Source organism: Gavia stellata, chromosome 2 (assembly GCF_030936135.1).
Source record: "Gavia stellata isolate bGavSte3 chromosome 2, bGavSte3.hap2, whole genome shotgun sequence".
Classification (NCBI taxonomy): domain Eukaryota; kingdom Metazoa; phylum Chordata; class Aves; order Gaviiformes; family Gaviidae; genus Gavia; species Gavia stellata.
Window position 1 is genome coordinate 2,386,398 of NC_082595.1, and position 26,087 is coordinate 2,412,484.

Genomic DNA, 26,087 nt, shown 5'->3' on the forward strand with positions numbered 1-26,087 from the left:
GCTAGAACATCTTTAATGGTCATCTTTTACATAAAAATAGACCTGGACTGGCGAACACAGTGCAATCAATAATCAGTATTCATCAGTCTCACATATTTCACAACACCGAATATCAGTATCATCCTTAAACTTCTAATAAAAAAGCTGATGTTTCAAATGCTTGAGATGCTAGGCTTAAAAATAATGCAGTGTCTTTCAATAAATGTGGTCTTTTTCAATAAATGTGGTGTATCAAAAGCCTGAATAAAATATTAAGATGCTCACATAAACAAATGCCAAAAATCTGTGGCTTGATTTTGTTCAAAATCTTTTGACAATCTTCAAGCAAAAATACATATTAATGCGGTATCTTTGTAAAATGCAACTATTTGCAATACAAGCAAGAGGCCTATACTTTTAAAGCTCAGATTTACTTATAAAGAGTAATAATATACCACCAAATGTGACTGAGAAATCACACATTTTCAGATTCAAAATACAGAAACAATAAACAAATCAACTTGATGCACTAAATAGTTGTAAAGGTCAATACACCTCAGTTACCCAGCTCAATACACCTCAGTTACCCAGCTTCATTGATCATACTCAGTGACTCAAGGAGGAGGATCGCTGCAGATACAGTTTAGGAGCATAAACAGACCGTATCTTTTGTGTATTTCAATTTTTAACATCATTAATAATAATTAACTACATCTATTTTAAATTTTCTTAGCTAAGCTAGATGCCAAGCCACATTTTTCAAAATTAGCTTTATACAGTAAGTTTCCCCTAAAAAAAAAATGAACAGATCATTCTGTCAAATAAAATTCATCATGCTGAATGGCCAAAATATTAGTGTCTCATGTGAACTACAGACACAACTTGATTCTTTTGACCAATGACATACACTTTAAAATTTGAGAAGCGTTTAGCAATACTATTTCTCAGTTCTTAGTATTTTAAACACAGATCATTGCAATCTCCTTTAGCATGTTCAAATAGCTTTCATCGTTAAAGAATTCAATCACAGATCTTAAGCTAAGCCAATATGAGCAATTACATTCTTCCATCATCCTGAAGAGTAACTTGCTTTGGTGAGTTTTGATATTCAATGAATCTCAGCTCCCTAACATTACTTGTCTGTGCTCTTCTGAACTGGTGTAGAAAAGTCACTGTGGAATTATTTCATAAAGATTAAGACAAAAAATAGTTTTCTTATCTATAACATGTATGTTTGCATTCAAGGAAAAGAGTGCTTCTCTTCTTGTCCAAGAGGGTAGGACATTACATAACATAAAATACAGTATTAAGACTTTTTTAAAATTTAAAATATATTTGCATTACTCAAAGAACATTTGCCCATGTGCATTATCATATATTGTATAATACTGTATATATAACACAGTACAAAGTTTGCAGGTAGAAATAATAGCCTTTTTTAGACGAAGTGATAGAGCTGGGAAAAATAAGACACTCTTTTGAAGACATAAGCCCCTCCTGTGGTCAGAAGAGCAGCGTATGTCAAAGCTTATGGACAAGTGAGAAAATTAAGAAGGGGCGGAGGGGGGAATAAAACCAAGTATTATTAACACCTTTTCAAAAGTTCGTTTGGATATCACCATATCTGTCACAAATCAACAGAAGGTCATTTAACTGCAGAAGAATTGGCAGAATAAACACAAAAGAACAATACACAAAATTAAGAGTTGCAGTTAACACTTACCACTTGAATGAGGAATTCTACTGGAAAGCCTCCTAGTGTTTCACTATCTGTGCCTGAAATTTTGCTTTTCCACGAAGACTGTCCTAATAAAGGATCACTGTCCTATACAAGAAAGAACATTTAACTTAATAGCTTGTTTTTAAAGGGATTTGCTAAAATTTTTATCTGTCCAAATAGCCTCAGAAAATTAATCTCAAAAACTGTTTAAGGTAAGAGCTTCAACACGTATCAGAAAATATTTCAATGATTAATATTACATGAAAAAAGTAACTTACTGTAATTGGAGACTGGAGTGAAGGTGTATACTGCAATCGGGGAGGGGTCATAAAGAACCTTGAAGGCCGTTGTTTCTGTCCAAAGGCAGCAATTGGCATGGTTTCATGAGGCTCGTTACTCTGTAAGGCAGGAAAAGGAAGAATATACTTCAGCTGTCGGATTAATTAATTTTACACACCTGTTGGAATACATAATTTATTTCTGGAATCTGGACTAGCCATGTCCATCCACACCCCAAACCCAACAATGTTAAAAGATTAACATTTTGCTCGTGGGCTAGCAGGAGCTTCAAAATCATATTCCATTGCTGGAGTTTTCAAAGTGTTATGGCATCACATCAAATAAAACCTGCAAGAATATTTCCAAAAATTCTATCGGCATGTTGCAGACAAATCATGACTGAACAGGAGTTCAGCAGAGGCTCCAAACCCTGATCATGAGAGAGACTAGTTCTTGGACAAACTATGGGCCTGTAGTAGATTCAGTACTACAGAAAATACAAAAGAACGTGAGGCCCTCTGAAAAGCTTGCAGTCTAAGTCAGACTGTTTGGCAGGAACAATTCCTGGAGCTCATAAATTGGTACAAAAGCCTACAAGCTAGAAATAATCCCAAATTGTTTGACCAAAGCAACATCCCACAGGTAGCTTCATTACCATAAGTAGTTTCAAAATGAGGTTCAATCAACTCATAATACTTGCTTGCAACTACCACAGGCCTTTCCAGACTACGGCAAATTACAAAGGGACAGGTTTTCTTGAACATTTTATGCAAATCCTGCCAGGATCCCATAGCAGAATTGTCTTTGGGATCTTCGACTACTTGTTATATTTCTTCATATTAAATTCAGGCTATTATAATAACCTGTAATAGTAGGTCTAGTAAATTATTGCAGCCTGAGCCATTATGTTTTTATCATAGAGGGTTATCCTGTTCTAAAAAACCAAAACCAGCAGAAGCTCATTCCCCTGAAATTTCCCATGCCATCTGTTATGCTTTACTTTATGACAATACCTGGATGTAATATTTTGAATTTTCTTCTTTTTCATTAAATCATACAATTGTAGATTTTTTTATTTTGTTTTTTATTACAGCTATATTAAGAATGTGTCATTAATACTTACAAGAACTTCATAATCTGGGACTGTGTGTGTTCCAAGACCTGCCCTGTCAAAAGTCACTCTGTATGTAGCATTAAGAGTGTCTACAGCGTCTATTTGTCCGGTGAATAGTCCGTCATGGACACCTCGCAAACGTGCTAAAAAACCACAAATGACAACAAACTACACATTATAATGTTCTGATACCATTGAGAAAAATAGACTTAATACATCTTTTGCAAGTTACCCTTTATATGTATATTTAAACCCCACAGATTAAATGGGAAAAAAAAAGTAAATCCAGAAAAAGAATTGTATGCAATAAAAGTACTACCCAAATTTTTGTCAAATTTGTCTTTGCAAGTCAAGTATTTCTCAAATCTAATCCTTAGCACTATGCTTATATCTAAATAGAACACTATTTAATACCCAATACCTTCTGACAGACAGATTTTGCAGGCAAAAGTAAATTTCTGGATGATTTTGCATACCATTTCTCTTTGATCACTTCCACCGATGACTGCATTTTTACCAAAAGACAATGAGGAACGCAGCTCAAGGATACAGCTCTAGGAGAGTGAGGAGAGGCAGTGTTGTGCATGCCTGCTCTTCAGCAAGAATTAAAGGGCAGTATTGCTGAAGAATGCAAAAAGCAATGAACAGTAGTGGCTTGAGTGGGAGATACTATGTTTAAGTGAAAAGCATGTGGATCACAAACAGACAGGACAGAGGAATTCAAGTTTTTATAAAATTAGACAAAACTTGTGGATGTTTTTAACAATACTCCTCTGTCGGTTATGTGTAAGTTTTTTCAGTACGGCAATGTCATGTTTAGTATACATGTCCAACTACACTGCAATATCAATTGTATATCTGTTTCAAAACAGATATTTTTATATTCATGGAAAAATAAAGCTCAAGTTTTATATTAGGTTAGATTTTAAACTTTCAGACAGCACTCAGCTCTTTGCATTTAAGCATCTCTCTCCAAGAACTGTTAGATATGTTAGACATAAAAAAAAAAGAAAAACCTACAATTTGAACAGCAGAAATAGTAAACCATACTAAGTTTGTACCTCAAAAGTGTACCACTGTTTTAAAAATATTAGCTAATCCTCACAAGCACCATCTCAATGAGCTAACAATAAAAACATACACTTGTTGATATTTTAAATTTATTTTAATTACGGGCACTAAGTATATTATGGTTCACTAAAATCTTTGCAAAACACTTGGCTGGTTTTTTGTTTGTCTGGTTTTAAGAAATTACCTGTAACTTTTGTTCCTATTACAAGCGGTAATGGAATTTCATCTGGAAGATCTTTGAACTGTGAAATATCTGCAACTTTCCGCTGCTGCAAAAGTCTTATCTTCTGCCGTTTCTGTTTTAACGCTGATCTCTCTTCCTCAAAGAATGCAGAGGAACACCTATAATACGGTTAGGTAAAACTATACTTAAATTCAGCACTGAAAACATACATACGTGAAGACACATCAAATAGGCATCATTTACAAATCAGTGAGGGAAAATGAAAAAGCTTGGGGTGAAGCATTCAAGAGAAAAGGATTTTCTTGAAAGGATTTAGACAGTTTTACTCCCCAGAATTATCACTCCTAAAACAAGTTTATTTAAAAAATAATACTCAGGAATGCTAGCTGTTGCATTAGTATATCAGAAGAGCACAACTTTTTAGCACTTTTTCTGCTTGTAGGGATCCACCTGGTGTCACAACAAAGCTAAAGCAGGTCCCACATCCAGTCTACTCTGAATACCAGTTCAATGTATGTAAGGAGGACTTACTGTGAGGTCCCTGGCTGTCATCACTTACTGATACATAGTAGATCCCTTTCACATGTGCTCATCAGCTCAATTAAACTAACCGAGCATGAAAGGGCACTTCTCTGCCTCATCTTTTTGCAACTCTGCAGAGTACAACTCAGCCACAAAAATCTCTACTATGCAGATGAATTCTTCTGGGAATGATCATAGTAAAAGCACAAATTTGTTTGAACTTAGGCTATTGTGTAAAATCAGATAATCTCCAGCAGTCCCCTCCCCCATTTTGGGGGGGTGTCTTAAAATGTAATCTAAAAGATGGAAGGCTTACTCCCAAGGCCCTTACTTGGTTTTATTCCTTTTCACTTTTAACCTATTGAATAGCCATGATGCATGAAGGAGATACTGAAAGCATAAAGAGTTTAAGGACTCGATCCTATCTCTCATCCCTTATTAAAAAAAAAGTTTTAACATTCTTGTGTCAATTAAAAGAGTCATTTAAAAGAGGAGTACAGATGCTATTGTAGGTCTGCTTAAATGCAGAAGCAGTTATTTATCGAATAATTTACTACCTTTGTTAATTACTTTATTGCAGTCAAATGCAATTTAAACATTTTCTGTGGAACTCATACAGTTATATTTATATATTGATTACTGATCAATTAAAAGTCCTATTTTACAAGGTTATTTTAGAAGACACTGACAACTCCTCCGCTGGTTCCTCCTTCTATACTGCAAATTATTTTCTGTTTCAAATCCCTTCAAGATCTTCCTCAGTTATTTATCTCTCTCTCAGTACTGAGCAGTCAGCTCCTACTTCCAAGTCTGCTTCTACTACTCTTTTACTATATGTCAAAATAAACATTCTTATGTTTTCTTCTATATACCCAATTCAGAGAGTTCTACAAAGCCATTTCACTGTTCTCCAAAATTTCTCCTCCTTGCAATGTGTATGAGAAGATCATAAGAACTAAGCTGCCAGGATGCTGAGACCACTTTCTTTCATACTGACCAGCAGTTTCACGCTCATTTGTGATGCATACATCATTTGCCTTTTATCTTATACATGGTTTCTAAGTTATATGGGGCATAGACCATCCGTTTTGTCCACTGTGTACAGTGTTAACACAATGAGATCTTAGTCCTAAGCAGGTCATTAAAAAATAAAAATAAATAAAAAAAGAATGAGCAGAAACTAATTGAAGCTGTGATGTACTTCTGTCAGGTACGTGCTGTGATGCACTGCACGGAAGGTTCCTTTACTAGACTTTCAATCACCATCACCACAGACATCGTCACAAGTCTTTGTATAGTCTAGAAACTGTGTTGTACATTGAGCAACTGTAGGTGCCTGTCCCACTCACCAGTTTACCACTGAAGAGCAGAATGTGTTTACCTGGAGTTGTGTATTGCCTAATGATCCTCATTAGGTATTCAAAGTATCTGTAAAGGGATATGTCCAAGAGAGAGTGATGGTGATTGGGAAACTTATGCAAAGCTTATTTGGGTATTCTCATTTAAAGATGCTATTTGCTTCATATTTACTACTGGGGAGGAACAAGTGTGAAATAATGCTTGCCACGGACTGTGAATATGAAGTAGCAAAACACAGGTCAGAGCTTTTCAATTCCATTGAGGAGAACAGAGTGACTAACCACAGCAAGACAAAAAAAAAAAGCAAAATGCAGGGGAGGAAAAAAAAAGCAATATACATTTAATATTAGTCCTTCTAATCGTGTCCAGGGTCTTGCATCAGGAACATCAGATATCGCCTGATGTTCTTTGACCTGTGCTCTTGGAAATACAAATCCAAATGCTGATATACTAATCACTGACCTTGGAGGTCCCTACAACAGCAACTACTGTTTGACTGCTAGCTCAGATGTTCTTAAAAAATCTCTGTTCCGAATGCTGTAGGTCATGGCTGTAGAAAGTATTTGCTACATATTTCTGGCTTCTGTTAAAGGAAATCTCCAACCCCATGTCCCCCAAATGTATTTAATAAAGGTTATCCCCTCTTCGTGCCATTCCTATGAAAAAATGAAGATTAAAACTATGGTATATGTCACATTGCAACCTCATTAGTTTTCTGTAGAGACTTCTTAGAGGTTGAACATTCTTCTCAGTTTCTACCTTGGTCATGAGAATTTGAACTAACACAGGAATCATCACCATCATCTAGTGGCAGGACAAGCATATCTGAGCTTAATTCATATCCATTGCTATTTCACAACCCCAATTAAGTTTATATAGAGTACATAAGACTAACTATTACCTCTTCCTTTTCCTGGAGCATATCTTTCCCCACAGTCTACTGGAATCTTACAAGCTTTGCAGGCTCCCATGAAGAATACTGTTGTGCCAATCAACCACACTGTTGATGGTGTGATAGGACATTTAAAGTAGCAGCAGACATAAGAAAATATTACAATATATTTAAAACAAAATTTAAAAAAAAAGACGACAACCATGTACACAGCTATCACACAGAGACATTATTATCCTCTGCCATCAACACTGTGGATGCAAAATGTCTTATTTTTTTTCTTCCCTCACGAGGAGATATCAGTATTGACATGGTATTTAGCTTACTTGCATATGATGAGGACAGACAGAAGAAATTTCTAACAGAATAGTAATGTGAAAAAACTTTGCTCTAGAGGTAGATGAAAATTATCTTGAAAAAGCATTCAAATGATTTAGAATAATTCAAAATCTTTTAGAACTAAGGTGAAAGACCACTCTGGACATCTTGAAAAAAGACTACCAATAAATGTTTTTATTTGAAATTATTAAAGAAATGAAAAGCAAACAGGAATGCTTATTTTATGAACATAAAGAGCAACATCTCAAAGTTTTGGTTAACAAACAAAACTACACTCTGTATCTAGTCTAATACTTGGACTTCAGAATTCAAATAAAACAACTTCCTGCCCATTTAGACCTGTGGTTCCTTAGGCGTAAGTTTCTCTTTTTAAAAAACTAACTGTATGATAGCTTAACAAAAAAACCCAAACCAACAACACTCCTCCCCTCCTTCTCCCCTCCCCTCAAAAAAGAGAAGTTTTATCAATGGTCCAACACACTGCTGAATGAGGCAAGCTGATCTTTTATAGTGGTACCCACTTTTGGCAAAAGTCAAATGAGTAAGTGACGATTTAACTTCCAAATACACCATTTCCCTCTCACACTGGGAAGCATGATGACAGAGGAACGAAAAGCTGTCTCAGTTAAGCTCAAATGATACAAACACCTTTCCAAAAGGAACTATTTTTAAGCTGGCTCTGCTGCCTTCCCTTCACTGGCATTTTTTAGTTATGTAAAGTTGTTTATAGGCACAGGAGATGAAATAGCCTCCATCAGACAAAATAGATCACTGTACTGAGTCAGATTATATGAAACGGATTCTGCGCTTTAGTGTTTGTATTTTCATAAATAAACCAGTCTTTCATTTCTGCAACACTACTTACACATTTTTCTCCTGATCTTAAACAATGACAGGATGCTTGATTTTGGGAGGGACCTCTGGAGGTCATCTGCTCCAACCCCTCCAGCAGAGTCACCTACAGGAGGCTGTCCAGGACCATGTCCAGATGGCCTTTGAGTATCTCTAAGGATGGAGATTCTACCACCTCTCTGGGCAACCTGCGCCAGTGCTCAGTCACTCTCACAGTAAAAAGAAGTGTTTCCTTATGTTAAGACTGAACCTCCTGTGTTTCCGCTTGTGCCCATTGCCTCTTGTCCTATCTCCAGACAACACGGAAAAAAGCCTGGCCTTGTCTTCTCTTGCCTTCCCTTCAGATATTTATAAAGAGAGACGAGATCCTCTCGGAGCCTTCTCTTCTCTAGGCTAAATTGTATACGTTCTGTGAAAAGACTGAACTGAATCAGTGGGTTTAAGAACTAAGAATTCTAGATTAGAGAAAAAACTATGCCCTTCGTTAAATTTGACTTCTCTGTAATGTACAGTATTTTATGGGTGACTTTCTCCTCTCTCTATTTTGGCAGCTAAGCCAGGAAAAGTTGAGTATCTATAAAACGGTTTAAAAAATAATAAAATAAGTGAGATTAAAATGTGTACTTGTTTTCTGCATGAAAAGCTAGTTATAGCCAGAAAAAAAAAAAACCTCAGTGAAAAATTGGCCTGTCTTCCATGCCAGGAAACACTGCAGCATAGAAGATACAATAATAATTTCAACATATCCTAGCTTGGACACTCTGTTATCTAGAATGGGAAGAGAACATTTCAAGTATAGGCTCATGAGAACTACGTGGGCTGGACACAGGCATATAAGGAATAGGGTGTGTGGAGGAGCAGGGTGTGCGCTCAGAGAACATCTTTCCAATAAAATGTTTTTCTGCTCTCAGCTATTATTTTGCTTTATTACCTGCATGAAAAATTATTTTAGAAGGAACAATTCCAGTAACAACAAAACTACATGTAATTATTAGCTGAAAAGAAGGAAAGAAAGGAAAAAAAAGTTACCTCCGTGGTTTTCCCATTAATCGCCTGATTTTCCCCCACTCTACTCTCGTCAATTTTCTGGTTTTCAAATTTGGAAAAGATTCTTTCAGGCATACACAGAAGTCATTATCTCCTTCAAATAGTGGTCTGTTGAAACATAATTGGTCCTCTGTTAACTACACTTAGTAAACTTTTGTCATGAGATTCCAAAATTCTTCCATCATAAGAGATACATTGAAAACAAAAAGTGTAAATTAGTCATATAAACAAGACAGTCCTAATCAAAGCACAAATTTAACCTGAAATAAATTCAACTGAAAACAAAGACAGAAAGTTTCCAGGACTGTTGTTCTATTTGAGCCTCACTATCAGCGATGCTTAAAAATGTTCCGCGCTCTTGTTACTACACGGAAACATATGTATCCATCCTGCTTTGTAATGCACCAAATGAAACTTCAACAAAGCCAACGTAGTGTCATGAGGATACCGCAACCCACTGAAGGAAACCATAAAGAGATGGTGAGGTATTGACAATAAAGGAAGGGACAATGTGATACTGAGAAATAGAAGGACAGTACCTTTCTCATAAATTCATTCAGTTATAACCCAGATTCTCAACAGAGGGTTCCAAAATACAGGAAATTCAGCCAACTTGTCATTTTCTACAGCTATACAGGTGAGACTTTCATTGTATCATACCATGACTCCACGACAAAACAGAGGTTCACTATCATAGAAGTGACAGTTCAGAGAACCTACCTACACAACCTATGAATTTCTCTTTGATGCTATGACCTGTCTGTATCTCTGTGTTTTATGACTGCCTTTTACTTTGTAGTATCACATCCTTCTTGAGCTGAAGAGACAAGGCAGCAGCAATGGATATGCCCGTCTAATAGCAGGTTAATCATTAAAGACTATGTGCAACTGAAATAGGTCTTACCTGGTGAGAACAAAAGAATAACTGCACCCTAGATAAAGCCACTTTTCTCCACTCTCTGCAGGGTGCTGGGATTTAGAGGGGAATACCCCCAAGCACAGAACAAAGAGGACCTTGGAAGCAATACCGCTTTCAAGTGAGTGTGTGAGGTGGTGGGAGAGAGGAAAGGTATGTGGAGATAAGGAGACTCGGGCAAGAATGGAAGAGAATAATTTTGCAGTAGGAGGATCTGCAGCTGTGGCATGAAGTGAAAAGGAAATCACAAAGAATGATCAGTGAGGATCAGCAAACAGATGAGGAAGCGTATAAAAGAGTTTTATTTTATCCAGATTTACTGCTGCTAACATAAGATATCTGTATCAAGAACAACTGTTTTGGTTTTTTTGGAGAAAGAGAATCTGTATGTGATTGTTTTTACTATGGCTTATCCCTAAGCAGGCAAACTGTAAACCCACAGCATCCACAAGATTGGAAGCTCTGGGAAATGGTATAAGCAAGCTACAGCTGCATCTGGTTCTGAGGGCCAGTGATCACTGTAGTGGTAAGTAGCTCTTTAGAAGTCTCTGCATGTCACAAGTCAATGGCATTTTACAGAAAACAGTCCTCTGCAGCAGCGTAGAGAGAATCCAGCTGAAACAGCTTCAATAATCTAATACCACAGACGATACTTGTGGAGATTAAAATATTTCAAAAACTTGCAGTAGACAGGGCATTTAAATTGACTATTTCAATTTTGGATGAGACAATTCGATTAAAATATTTTGAGACTTTTACAGTGAGCCATATTTTGTCAGTTGACAGCTCTACGCTTTGAACTTCTTTAAGCTTCTCATTAAGTCTAGATGATATCACTCAAAACAACATACATCAAAGTTTTTCTTCCAAAGATACGTAGTTTCTTAGTAAACTATGTTATAGTATTTTATGATCATATCTTACTAGCATTACAAGCATACATTGATAACTATCAAAGAGGTTTTTCAGAATTACCTGCTAAACTCAAATTCTAGTCTACTGATAGACCTAAAGTTCCACAGACAATTACTTGAGAATAAACTAAAAGTTCTTGGACTACTGTAAAAATAATAACTATAAATGTCACATATTAAAATTACTACTAGGAATAAGTAGGTTTTGGGTTCTTTGTTTTGGTTTTTTTTTTTTTTTCAAATAAGGGTAAGAAAAAAAACATGTAAAGACTACTTCTTTCAAAGCAATTAAATCCTACAGATGATGAATTTAAAACTAAAATGGACATATTTTTCTACTTGTGATGAACATACCTAAAATGTTTTTCCTGTTGCTATGACTGCCTTCTCATTTAAGGAAAACAGCCACAGCAATCGTGATTAAAAGAGGAAGGAAAAACAGTAATTATTTTGTCATGAATAAATTCTGGAAAAGAACGCTTGTTCTAAAGAGTGGCTTCAGAGTTAACATTAAAACCAGTGTTTCATCTATTAGTCAATCAGTGCAGATTGTAAGATTCCATTCACCAATAATGATTTTTACATTTCAGAATTTTTACTTTTTCACGATTAGGGACTAAATTAAAATGGTTCTTTTAAACAATTCACACCACCTTGCTAGTGGTGGTAAGAGAACAAGTGCCAAAGACTCTGAGGCACAAATTGCAGAAACACTCTAGGAGATATATTAGGAGATCCAAGAAGGATGCTGATATCTAGACAACAGCTGAGTAGTCACAACCTGGAGCTCTGTTAGTGATCACAACAAAAACAGGGTGATGGGGAAGAAATATCCAAAAATCAACATTTACACCTTTTAGGGAATCAGCACCTTGTGAAGAAGCAGTCTCCTTTCCATCCCCCGTGTGTAATACTGATCCAAGGGTTCAAAAAACTTGCTTAAGATGCTAAAAACATTATGAATAAAATCTTGTATCTGGTAGAGGCAGAGGTAATGAAAAGAAAATTATTTCCATGAAGGAAGGCTTTCCACAGAAGAGTAGAGAAGGAACTAGCCAAGTAGGTTGCTCATTATAAAAAAGAGGAAAAAAAGAAAAAAACCTATGAAATAATTTTCAATAACTAATAATTTAAGAATAAACTTTGGAGTATCTAAGCAGTATGTGGAAATTTGCAGCTCACTTTCAGAAAACTACTTGTTTCTATACTAATAAGAGATAATCACGTAAAACAAACATACTTATCTATATTTGAATAGAACCACTCGTATATGCACCACTTGTGAGCTTTGGGAAGTTTGAGCAGGTTACGAAGCCGTAAACCAATCTTCTGTGATGCTTTCTTGTCTGGTGTTGGCATTGTTGTATTAAACTTCTATGTAGTAAAATAAAGGAAACAGTTAAAACACAGTCTAACATTCTTCAATATTCACATAATTAAACTAGATTTTCTTGATAAAAGTTTGCACATTAATAATTGTTACATTTTAATCGCACATACTGTTTCATGGAAATTTTTTTGTTGCAGATCTATAATAATCCTTACTGCGTTATATCAGCAATGCAATCAAACATAACAGATGGCAAACTTCACGAGGATCAATACAACAAATTATCTCTACACAAAGCTCTTCTAACAGAAACATTTTCCAACACTGAAACTACATTATTGGTAACAATAGCATGGCGCTGAAGTACACACAGGCTTCAGAAGTTTGAGGCACCACTGAACATTGTCTCAAGTAAGCATACACGATGTTGCAGCTCAGATGCCAGCAACACCAACTGCCTCGTTTGCACTAGTGCTTCTACTCTTGATAACTCTTAAACTGAGGATGAAGCTAGCACAGGAATGTAATACAGCCAAAGCTTTGAGCTGAGTGTCTGCTTTTTAGAAAAATGCAAGAGAAACCAGCATGGACATAAGCAATCAAGTTTTAACTACATTTGAAACCTACTTTATAAATTGTATAAAAAACACTGTCTTAGACTGCACGCATAATACATAGACCTGCGTTTAAACGAGACCGTAGAAAAATAATTCCGTAATTTTGTTCCAGGGATGGCTGTCTTAACTGAGAGAAAGAAAAACTTATTTGCAAAAAATAACAGCTTTTTGAGAATATTAGTTTAACTGGGTCCCTATACCATAATCAGTTATCATCCTTCCCCAAACACTCAAAAGTATTTTGACCTTTAGTAGCAGCAATAATAGGATAAAGCATAAGGCAGGCACCTTGCTGGCTCCTGCCACACTTAACCACTACCTTCTAGACACAGGTCCCCTTTCTCCCACTGGAACTCCAGGAAACAAAGCCTAGCAGGCCAACAAGACCTGTGAGCTACGGCAGCTGCAGTCCCTCACAAATGTTTGTCTAGCAATCACTGGACCTCCTGAACCAGGCATTTAAGCACAAACCAACCGCTCTTAGAACATTATCCAGGCCTTTCTACTGTTAAGAAATCACAGTAATGAATAGAGAGAAATGTCATGGTCCTCATCTCTGACAAAACGGACCCAGCAAAATGGCAACTGTTAAGTCTTCCCCATTTGACACTGCACAGTACAGTTCAGAAGGCAAATAAGACCAGTATTCAAATAGTACTTTTTCAGTGTGGCAAATTCAGGCTCATAAGGTGATGGTACAGGGAAGGGATTTGGATGACAAAGGTACCAGAGAGCCAATTCTTTGAGACTAAGAGATGTTGCCATGTCTAACATAGCAAATAAAGGCTGAGAGAAATTACAGCTGCTCTTTCATGCTATATCAAGGAGTAGACAGTCAAGTGGAGGAGTAGAAAAACAAGGTGTTTGAATTGGAGGATATTATGATTGCAGGATCAAGAAGGTATAGATAGCCATGAATACGTTTAGGCTACAAATCTAGAGCAAGTTCCTAACTGTTGGAATACATTAAGTTCTATAGCAGCCTTCTAAATGATGTATTCAGTGCAAGAAACCTAGTCAGTTTTTAACTGAAGCTGAATAAATTTATGCAGATGATATGATTGTTTGCAGGAGCAAGATAGGCAATTAGTCTGGAATCCTTTCTAGCTCTGTATGCTTATGTCCAGGACAAAAAAGAACAGGTACTCCCATAAACAAACTGAGGAACCCAGTTGTGAGGAAGAAAAATATAAATCTGTTTTGAATTGTGCCTTACTCCTAGCAACAGCTTTCCTCACAAGAATATTCATAAACTGATAATGCAACTTGAGAAGCAAATGTATTCTAATTTTCAGCTAACACAGATAGGCTTGTTCCCCTTTTTGGTAAAAATATCTGCATACATGTAGGTACCTGTGGAACCATCGCAACCTTCTGATTTCTTTTGGGTGACCTTGTGTTTATTTGTCTGTCATCTTCTTCACAGAAGAGTCGACTCCGTTTTGAATTTCTGAAGGGCTGCATGTATCAAAATTAAGAATGAATTACAAGAAAAAAAAAAATTCTGATTTCTCTGTTCATGCACAGAATTCACAGTGAGAGAAATGGAATGCCTTTTCTCTTGCCACCTATTGGTTTTAAGGCACGTGGTACACAATAAATAGTGCCTCCTAGCAGTTGAAGGTCTAAGGGCTGAGAGAAGAGAAGAAGGAATTTAAGATTCCAGGCTTTCCAATGCTAACTATAACCCATTACTATACTGCTGGCCCAGTTCCACGGAAGTATTTAGAACTTAACTCCCACTTGTTTCCAGTGGAGTTAGGTGTCTAAACACTTGTGTATCTCATCTTAAAATAGTCCTTGCTTTGGTTATAAGCACATCTGTTAAGTAGTCTGTTCCGAATTTTGGGTCAAAAAAAAGTTTATTCAAACAGCGTATTTGTTTTGGTACAGTCTCATTAAAAACATTAGCCGGATATATTATTTTTGCAAGGATTTCTTATGAGTCTAATAAAGTGTTGTGGGTTTGTTATTTTTTTAACTCACTGAAAGTGCCTACACTGCAAAATGCTAAGAAGCTGAAGTCTGAAGAAACTAAAGCTTGAATAAGTTATATGAAAATATCAGAAAAGGGAAGAATTTAGAATTTATGCTAACTAAAATTTACTTGTGTGCTAAGATGTTATAGCTCAAAGGGAATTAGAAGGCTGATTGAAAACAAGAAACCATATTGCAAATATGTGTCATGAAAAAAATACTTCCATTTAGTTATTCCTCAACATTTTACACTACAACAGAAAACTTGTGCTTTCAATGAGGACAAAAGAGTAACCTATGACTGGCTGTTAGTGCTGAAAGCAAGCAGCCTTTCCTTCCCTGAAGACTTTGTGGCCCAGCACAGAGCCAGCCACAACTGAAAGGGGTCTCCTTTGCAGAACCCCGAGACTGCACCCTGTAGTGTTCCTTGTACTTCAAACTATTTACAAAGGTGATGAGTAAAGGCAGAACAAATGCAGATTTCACTTCTTTCAGTACAGATGGTGAAAGTGCTCCACATTGATATGGGTATGAAATCTATAACACCCACAATGTGAAGAATACTAATGACAAAGATAAGCCCTTAATAGGAGTCAGAAACAAAATAAATCAACAAAGTGAAATAAAACTTCACTAATAAGCATTTACACTTAAGAAAGACATTTAATAAGTTTGTGACTGATTAAAGCATCTGTTTGAAAAAAGATATTCTCTATTAAATTAATTAGTGGTAGCAAAAAATCTGTCAGTCCCATGCCATGAGAACAGCTGGAGCTTTCCCAGGGAAATGTGCCTTTCTTACTCTAAATTACATATATTTCAGAAATATAACTATACAAGTGTATTTAAGTAACAGTAGTGCCCTGTATGTGCTGGACACCTAAACACGTTCAACACACAGAAGAAAACATCCATTCCTTGTAGATGTTACAAACCAGGAAAGAGACACACATTGAACAGAGGAACTATATATTGGCAAGGCAACCAAATAGTGCCCACATCATATTAACATAGTAATTAGTTTATCATATTAATTGTTATGGATCGAGTTCTTTTCTTCACAACTTCCAATTCACTAAACCTTAAGAACAATCTTAAATTTCAATTACAACGTCTTTATGTTCTTTTATAACATCTCTGCCATCCTTGACAAACAATCACCCTAAAAAAACCATCAGAACTTCTCTAACTTTTGAGCAAGAAAACAAATCTTCAATTCTGTTCCAACAATAAAAACGATTACATTGCAGAACTCCAAGACTTTTTGATGACAGCATCCTGCCCACAGGATGAAGAGCCAGGTTCCTATTGATCATTTACAATTACGTTTTAGTCTTGACGTTTGAGATGGTGGTTCCAGAACAACGTATTTCTCACAAATGTCTCTATAGTTCTTGATTTTATGACACTATTCCAGATGAAAAGCATGTGCCAACACAGGAACACAAATGCTAAAACAATCTAGACAAAACTTAAGAGTTCCTTCAACCTTATGCTAAGGCTATGATCCAGATCAAAAGAACTGTTTTACAACCCTCAACAGAAGCTGCCAAATTCTATTCCAAGGAACTATCCAAAATGATAAGTGTTGCATTAGTCTGGATTGCCGGTGCCTCACACGAGAATAAAATAACAAGCATCACAAAGAGGTATCATCCATGTTAGCTAAATAGGTCAGGCATTTTTTGAAAGATTTTCCAACCAACAGTACAACATATCTGCAAAACTTCCAGTGTTCAGGGAACTCAAACTGGTACAGAAGACTACATCGCATCTCAGCAACATGGACCACTGCTAACACATCAGACTATCCTCTGATCTTTCTCCCAGCTTTCTACAGAATACTGAGCTACATTTGAAGTTTGACTCCTTATTTTTAATACCTACAGCCAGCATATCTAAAGATTGACAAAGTTTTCGTACAAATGTTATGGCTAGTGACTTCAGTTCTTTAGCACGTGTGATCTCCTAAGTTACCGGTAAGGCTTGTTTCCGTGAGAAGATGAGCATTCCCGGGGAACAGCTGAAAACTGTGACGTGAACTCCTGCAGGAACTAAGGGCCATCACAAAGTTCTGGTCACTGTCTTGAACTGCATTTTGTAGACCTTATGTTTTCTAGCATAAACACATAGCAACATGTGTGTACATATATCTGCCTGAATCCTACCAAAATTAATACCTTCTCTGTGTAAGTTTCTCTCTCCAGGGAGAAGATCATAGAACAAGCTACGTATGACAGATGCCAGTCACATTGCTTAAGGCACTACTGGATGCTGCTCAGATATTTTGATTACGTGCAGAGCAGGCAAGTGCGATAGTTTTCAATAAACTTCCAATAAACAAACAGTTCACAAAAAATAATGATTTGAATAAAAAACAGGTGATAGTTGGCAAGTTGGTCGCAATTACCGTAGAAGACGGCGGCACCAGAAGAGTATGGGAGAAAGATCTGCCTAGCAATTGAGACAGCATTTCATATACTCTCTACAGTGTAGTAAAAAGAGTACACAGTATTACAGATGTAGATAAACAAGGCACTGGGTGCAATATAGCTGGTGGCAAAACCAAACCGAAACCACGTAATTCAGTAAGGTAGAGGAGGTTGAGAATAGTTGAGAAAAGCTTGAATGGGATACAACGGGGAAAGAAACAACAACGGAGTATTAAAAAAAAGAGAGAGGGAAATGGTCAACCCAAAAACCAGACACATGCCCTTGGAGGCTGCAGGCTCATTACCCCAAGATCACGGCCCCACCCCAAGATTGCTCTTTAACGTAAGGTCTCCTATGAGACCTCTCAGAATACTACACATTTCACTGACATGCCTTTATTTTTATTAAAATCTGTCCCCCAGAAGGCACAATGATGGAAGTGCACGATGATGTTTTCCCTTCCTTTTCTTTATGCATCAATTATCAGCCATAATTAAAAGTGAGAAATTTCATGAGATAAAACAAATGGTTGATCAGAAATGGCAAGCCCTAAGTTCAAGGTGGCAGATACAGTACAAACATTTCACACAGCACTTGCTGTACAAAAAAGAGATAAAATGATTACGAGCTATCTTGAACAAGGTCAGCAATTTGATTTGTTTGAGTATTCATTTATAAAATATTTTCATCTCATATTCAAACTCTGTAGACTGCTTTGTGAAGGACATAGTTTAACATTTGGAAATTATGAAACTATAAATCTCAGCCAGATTTTTTGAACCTTAAATTTGATTCACTTTATGGTATTTTACCAATCCTGAAGTTGCCTTTTTATTGCTTCTTACCATTTCCACTGCAGAACCAGCATTCTTGCTTTTCCAAATAGGTGTTTTCTGCAGAGAATTATACTTTTCATTCCACGAACTGGATAAGCTTCCCTCTGTTGTGAAGAAATCATGTCATTAATATACATACACATATATGAATGTTTTAACATAACTACTATCCAAAAGCTAGTATAACATCATCAACTACTAATATATTTTTGTTACTTTTGTTCTTTGGATTCAACTACAAATGGATTTTAGTTCTCAATCTTTTTATTAAATTGTTCTGAACACTTAGTTAAAAAAAAAAATTGAAAGAGATTTTCAGTACACGGAGAAACACGAACAAAACATTTTTTACTCCTGACAACATTTAGATTTCTTGAAGCCTCCTTTGCTGGAATCAGTTACTTCCACTGCCAGGCTGACACACATCTAGACAGCTGTACTGTGGCTGTAACTGAAACCCGGAGAAGGTAAAGGTCTACAAGACCTGGCCTTCTTCTGGTTTTAAAAAATGATTAAGTTGGTGCACACCAACAGGTAAATAAAATTTTATTGAAACAAACCTATATTAGTTACAACATATTCAACAGACCGTGTCTTCCTCCTTGTGTAATAGAAGCTTTGTAACATATAAGGAAACTTTTATCATGGAGCAGATTATAAGTATTCAAAAACTGTATGAATGTTCATGAAGACAATTTCAAAGAAAAGATAAGAAACAGATTTTTGATTTAGCCCACAACTTGCTGACAGAAAACACAATGAGGTTGTGAAATTCCTCCCTAATGTAAATTTTGTCACATGTACAGGTCTCGCTAAGAATCCTTCTCCTGTCTCATCCTCAAGAGAGGAAAGATTACCTCAATCTTCTCATCAAACCTGACGCCTAGGCAGTACTTTGGAAGAAAAAACACATTTCAGGAATTTCACCCAGAAAAGCAGTGTCTAAATATACCACAACATATGTAGTTTCAACCACCAAGGATCATTAGTCTATAGAACTAACAAATATCCACAATAAAAGCAATCATATTTCAATAAAATCCTTTTCCAGTGTTATTTTCTTGAACTTTTTGAGGCCAGAAACTAAGTACACCTGAAAGGCAGATTGGGTACAAGTAAATAACACATTAATTTCTTACCTTTCAAGCTCACAAGTGCTTTTGCTGAAGAACCTGCAATATATCAAAAAGTCCACATAAATCATAAGTTATTTCAAACCATAGAGTCTACTCATTCTTAATTAATTCTCAGTCAGAAAGTGGAATTTAATATGAAATATTTCACAGCTGAATGAGTGAACCCAGTGCACCCCCCATGGCACTAAGTATAGCATTATATGCTTATTACCAAATAAATCTTGAAAGCATATTCATGTTTTGTTTTTTCCTTTAGTTTCACATCTACAAAACAGCTTCAGATGCCGAGCACTTTTGTTTAACACAGCAAATTCTGAACAAGCTTTATGTCCGAACTACATACTTCCATACAGCTGCTTGTTTGATGCAGTTGCAAATATATTATACAACTGACAAGGAAACTGTAATGAACACTTCTTTTAAAATTACTTATTTATTTCGACCAATTCAAAATTCTTCAATGTCAAAAATTTCCACGAAAGCAGTAGTTTATGCTCTCTAAGCTTGTTACACAAGTAGGGAGATGGATAGTTAGTTGCCCCCCCGTGGAACCTCCCTATTCAGAAAGGCAGCAGATTCAGGTATTATAAATGCAGATGGAATCCTTAGTTTGCTTGAACTGTTCAAACTGTGTAACACATCCGCCAAAATTTCACTGCTCCCCTTCCACTGCATCTGTAGGACCTCTGCAGTGTTTCTGGGCCAGGAAGGACAAAACTGGGCCCGACTATGGCCTTCACGCTCTGGAATTTTCAAATGTCTCTCTAAGAATGAACTGTTTGAAGCAACTACATTAACAGAGGGGAAAGATACTTCTGCATGACCGTGCTTCCTCAGATTCATGCTTTTCTCTCAAATCAACTTTACCTTTCCAGTTATGTTCCAGTGTTGCAACCGCTCCTTCTTGCATTGCATCCTCTTCTCCCCCTCACCTTCCCCGCTCCCTCCTTCAGCTTCTCTTTGGAACTGCTGTTCCAAGAACATTTCTGACTCCGAAGGTCTGGAAATTCCTTTTCTTGTGGCTGCCCTGTATCTAGGTCCTAACCCCACTAACTTCACAGTGCTAAAGATCCTTGCGTCTAAGAGGATACATTCCAGGGAATATCACAGAGCCAAAAAATGAATTATTGTCCTTTTCCAGGGGAACAGAGCATTTTGGTTTGGGGTGGACTGTTGAAGAGAATCAGGTGCAGCAATGGCAAAAAAACCCTACATTCCTTATTTTTTAATCATATTATTTGTTAGCTGCCATCTCATTATGCTACGTGTTAAAAAACATTCAATTAAAAAAAAGAAAAAGGAAAGAAAGTTTCTGTTCTTTTAAAAAATTTTTTTTAAAAAACATTCAAGATATGAAATGGAACTAGTTTTGACTCACTGGTGATTTAGAGGGCCTACACCCCAGTATCTCCCAAGCTGTTCAAATCTACAACAGCTAACACATACGGGATTACATGTCAAAAACAAGGTGACAAACCTGGGCTATACTGTTGCTCTTCTTGCACCTTTCTTTTCTGACATACCCCTTTGTCGGGTCAGAGACCTAACAGTGACTGATACAGGAACATGCTTCTGTGATGATCTGATTCACAGTGAATTCAGTTCTTTTACCTTTAATGTACAGCTTAGTTATCACAGGATTAAAGCCTCTCAAAAAATTTATTTCAAACTAATAATCAGATACTGTACACTGTGCTTGCATAAATACATGGGTACCCTGCTATCAACCAAGAATGCAGTCCTGAACAGTAAGAACAGTGAAGAACTAGTGTCCCCCCTCAAATTAACATAAGGGATGGTGGGAAATGTGTGCAGGGATTAATAAGTACACACAGTTTAAGAACATGGGAAAGTACATGTCATTGAGGATGGAGAGGCAGAAGCAGGGTCATCAGGATTGTCAAACGGAAATTTGACAATCCATTTTTCAGAATGGATCACTATTCTGAAAGATCTCAGGCACTTCCTCTGTAAGACCGAACATACAATCATCTTCCTCTTTTTCTGACCATCTTGCTCATATGAATCAAGTTCAATCAATTCAGTCAAGGGTGGGTATGTCAACAATGGAAATGAAACAACTCGGCAAGAGGCAGCAAAGCTTTATATGGGGGCTGGTTTCAATCTCATAGCTGAAGTGCCTGAGATCCTTTGCTAACCATCAAACTCAGATGCTTCACCTGTGAGACTGAGGATGGGTCAGTGGACCAGGGCATTAGGTGACTGGCATCAGAAACAACAGGTAGAGAAGCGATGGACAGCAGAATGTTACTGCCCTACCTTCTAGCTTTGTCAGATTACCACTCCAAAACAGCATTAGTTGCCAAGGACTTTTCCACATGGGATAGTTAATCTTCAACAGATGCATGCTAGAATAAGGCCGCTCATTTGTTTTCACTTAACCTGCAACTGAAGTAATGTAACCGGAAAAGGGCATCTTTCTTTAGGAATACAAGTGTCCAAATATGAAATTCCTGATCTAGGCAAGTTCAAAGTTAAACTAAACTATTTTAATGTAACAAGTTGCAGAAAATCATTAACACCAATGTTCCTGTAGCTTAAAGCATCAGAATACATGTAGGATATCAAAATAACAATGGAGACGGCCATAAGCTTAATTTTACCTTAAAGGCAACACTATGATACATGGGTTTTCTTGTCAAGTTCTTCTATGTTGATTTTAGGGGCTACCTGCAACACCACCAAACTTCGAGGAATACGGTACATCTCCCTGTTTTTTCCTTTTAGTTTGGCAGTACTGTACATACTACCAGGGACACAAACCCAGAAACTAGGATGATCTTCTAAGCCATAATGTGTTACAATAAAAAACAACCAATATTTAATACAGATAAAAGCACTTCAGAAACTCTAAAACTTGCAAAGTGATTTGGGATAGATTAAGTTTATTAAAACTACCCAAAATTTTAGTTAAAGTAATTATTAGCTTTATAACATCCCAGCCTCACATTAAATGCCAGTAATTTTATACACTCCTGTTCTGAATAACAAATATATAGTCATAGGCAGTCTTTTTAACCAGCATTTTAATTATAAACATAGAGATTAAAGTAGAATATACACACATGCTTGAATGTAAATACCTATTATGACAATGACACAGATTTCATTTCTACAAACATCAAACACTTCAAAAACAAATGGGTGGAAAGGAAGAAATAAGGCCTATGCATCATTTAGGGTGTTACAACCAAAATCTACTTCCAGCTCCTCCAGGTTCAGAGGATCATAGAGGTGACTTTCTTAACACTGAGAGTAAAAAGCCTCAGCCTCGGGAGGAAGTACGGCCAGCTCACCACAGCAGTGGCTCAAGAATTAGAAGGCCTGCTTTCAGTAGCCTACACTGGCATACTATTCCAGTGCAAACTGTACGATTGGCTTAGTCGTGTCTTAGTAGCCTATTGAGTATTGCTTTGCATATGTTGTTAGTAAATTAATTACTTGAACACAGTGTTCACACTTGACTAAGTCTAAAAAAGTAGGAAAGGATTCAGAACAGAGCTAGGAGAAAGATTTGAAGATCCAAAAACATGCCTTATTGCAAGAAAGTCAAGACACTCCAATCTTGTTCTTACCAAAGAAGGTCAAGATCTGCACTGATCACAAGTATCTACAAAGGAAGATAATTCAGACAGTAAATAGCTCTACAGCCTTTTTTTTTTTTTAACAAGGAAAGGCATAACTAGACCTATTTGTTTGAAAATGACATTGGATAAGTTCAGGTTAGCAACGAACGTGAAGTTTAACAGATTTTATGTAACTGTACTAAGAAAGGGCATGTCAAGCTCCCTATCATTCAAAATCTTTAAACCAAGTTTACAACTATTTTTAAAGAGAAAACTATAGCTAAAAAGGAAGCATAGAATTGATGCACAGAAATGCCACACACAAGTATCCTAGCATGCTTAATGAAGAATGAAAGATGATTATAATGGCCTTTTCTGCCCCCCCAAATTAATCTGTAAAGTACAGACGTGCAGTAAAAATAACTGTGTGCTAGATTATGAGGCATTTAATAGTATGATAACAGGAAGCTCATTAGTAACTAAGAGTCAGGAATAAGTGTATTTATGTGTTTTATAACACTTCCAAGAAGTGATTTGCAGGAAGTCCACGTAAAACCAAATTTAAAACAACAAAAAAAATCAACATTAAAATAACCTCAAGTCCGCCAAGTCTAGCACGATAAGGACCCTGATGTTTTCATGCTAGGCTGGCTAAAAACCCGATCGGCTTCAGCGGCTGCTGGTGCGGGGTCTGGCGGATGGACAGCTCCCCGAGTCCTGAACTGCCGCGCTCCCCACGCTGGCGCGGCCACCAGGAATCATTCCTTTAGCCCCAACATCCTTCTCCCAGCACAAGGTACAGAAGATTACCATGAAGAGAACCTAAAAAACCTCCTCGAACTGCTCTGCAAGCAGCATGAACAGACTTCAAAAGGAACTCCGATAGTTCGCCCTCTAAAAAGTATTTCTGATCTGGAGATAGGCTTTGAGGCAGGGGGAAAAACAAGCAAGCTTTTCTCCTTTTCAAAAATTAAAGTTGGGTTGAAGTTTAAAAACAAGCATCGATTGCCTCCCCCCATTTGAAAATACCATAACTGAACAAAAGAGGTGGAGTATGACTGCAATTTAGTACGGGCAGTTGTGGATGGCCTGATATATATCTTCAGTACTAACATGAAGCAAAGCAGTTTAAATACAGCTTCTCAACAGCTGATCTTAAAATGTAAAACAGAAACACAGACAAGCACATTACATTTGTGAAAGTGTTTTCAGATTTTTTTTTTGTAATTAATTTGTAACAGCTGATTACAATTTTGAAAATAAAGGTTACAAGTGACCAAAGGGGCATTCCATAGCTACTGATTTTACTAATGTGTGGGCACAAAGGGGCATATCTGAATCAATATAGAAAATTCTAGGTTCCAGATTCCAGATAAGCAATTACATAATGCAAAACCTTTCCTCTCCAGATCATTACACTATTTTATTGAAATTCTGCACAAGAAAGCAGTTATTTTAACATTGGTTGCACGACTACCTCAAAAACCTATGTTATTAAACAACGTTGCCAGCACTAAAAATGGTGTGACAGAGGAAACTCATGGAGAAGAAGGGAAAAACAGGAGCCTTGATTATAGATTGAGTCATTAACCCTCCAGAGATCATTCATCTACACAAGCACAGCACAAGTTGTTTCAGCAGAGGAAGCATCTCAAACGATTGGCCACTAAAAGGATAGCTTATTCAGGAAAGCTTAGAAAGTAAAAAGCATGCATCAGAGGAAAAAGTGGCTTTAGGTAGCTTCTAAGCTCCCCCAAAACTTTGGGTTTGTTGAAGAGGTAAATAAATAAATAAACAAACAATAACTTTCAGCTTCAAGCATGAATCACTATTTCCCTGGTGTTACGAACCCACTAATAAACTGACATTCGTGTATTTTCAAATCCTAATTTAACTACTGGAAGGAAGTCAGTTTTTCAGCCATGTGAACCCTTTTACAGGACTTGTGCAGACAATAACCACAATACCAAAGCCCTCTTTTTGAAACACTGCATTCTCACGATGGACTCTTTTTGAAACACTGCATTCTCATGATGGACAATACGCTGATACCATGGTAACATACAATTTTAAAGGTATGCAGCACAAACAATCCCAAAATTATTAGCAGCCACAAAACTAATCTTGAGCCTTCTCCCAAATGCTGTAATGTCATATAGTTCTGCTGATTTTTTGCCTCAAATGTCCAGAGCATAGTGGTGCTAGGCTCACGGCCCCTTGGGACTGGAAAACGAAAGCGGCAAGAAGTGCGCAACATCCCTCTTCCAGTCACCCAGGAACGCGTCAGAACAGAGCAACTGGCTATGCAGGGGCAGGGTGCCTGTGAACCACAGCCTAAGTTTGTTCTGGGGGTAACGACAACGATTTCTGCATGAAGTGCTGCCCTTACGCTGCAGCCTCCATCCATGGGATAAAAGGCCATGCAGAAAGATCCTTGTCCCCCTTCCTTTCTTCTGCCTGTCCTAAAACACAAGCCCCTAGAAACAGTACCAGCGATGTCTGCCAATATATGATATTTGGCAATATACTACTGTTTTCAGTATTTGTACTGTAAAAGGTTAACACTTTGACACCCACCACTACTACAGTCTGGCTTCTTTTTCTCTGATTCACCTGCCACTTGTTGGTGTTTGCCTACATACAACACAGATACGCTGCACTCCATCGTAGCTCGGTGGTTTACTCCTGGCCCCGTGCCGTTGATCATTTAGTTAGCTAAGCACTTCTATCAAAAATGGCAACACACTCTCACTTTTATGGCGCTGATTCCAGGCGCGCTCCTCATTCAGACTCACTTTCGCAAAAGAACACACCAAGACGCAGCTTTGCCTGCGCTGTTGTCTGCAGAGCTCTGCCTCTGCCAGGACTAGGACGCTCTGCTAGTCACATTTGCACATGTCGTCTGTTTTATCAAAGTCTCACCTCAGCTTTACTGCGTGTACTTTATAACCGAGTAATCCACAAACAAGATTGCTATTACTAG

General features: G+C 37.1%; 1 protein-coding gene across 4 annotated transcripts in view; it reads right to left on the minus strand.

Annotated features, from left to right (window-relative positions):
• Positions 1 to 26,087, minus strand: part of LIN9 (lin-9 DREAM MuvB core complex component) — a 38,358-nt gene that overhangs the window by 9,140 nt on the left and 3,131 nt on the right. For 2 of the 4 annotated variants that reach the window (XM_059834356.1, XM_059834346.1), the window contains exons 2-10: positions 19,521 to 19,553; positions 18,391 to 18,485; positions 14,489 to 14,593; positions 12,429 to 12,562; positions 9,341 to 9,466; positions 4,348 to 4,505; positions 3,102 to 3,235; positions 1,978 to 2,097; positions 1,703 to 1,804 (exon numbers count right to left, since the gene is read on the minus strand). In XM_059834356.1, coding sequence (XP_059690339.1) covers positions 1,703 to 1,804; positions 1,978 to 2,097; positions 3,102 to 3,235; positions 4,348 to 4,505; positions 9,341 to 9,466; positions 12,429 to 12,562; positions 14,489 to 14,593; positions 18,391 to 18,485; positions 19,521 to 19,553 — 1,007 coding nt within the window. The remainder of the gene's footprint in view (positions 1 to 1,702; positions 1,805 to 1,977; positions 2,098 to 3,101; positions 3,236 to 4,347; positions 4,506 to 9,340; positions 9,467 to 12,428; positions 12,563 to 14,488; positions 14,594 to 18,390; positions 18,486 to 19,520; positions 19,554 to 26,087) is intronic. The other 2 variants (XM_059834374.1, XM_059834364.1) reach the window with 2 other exon arrangements.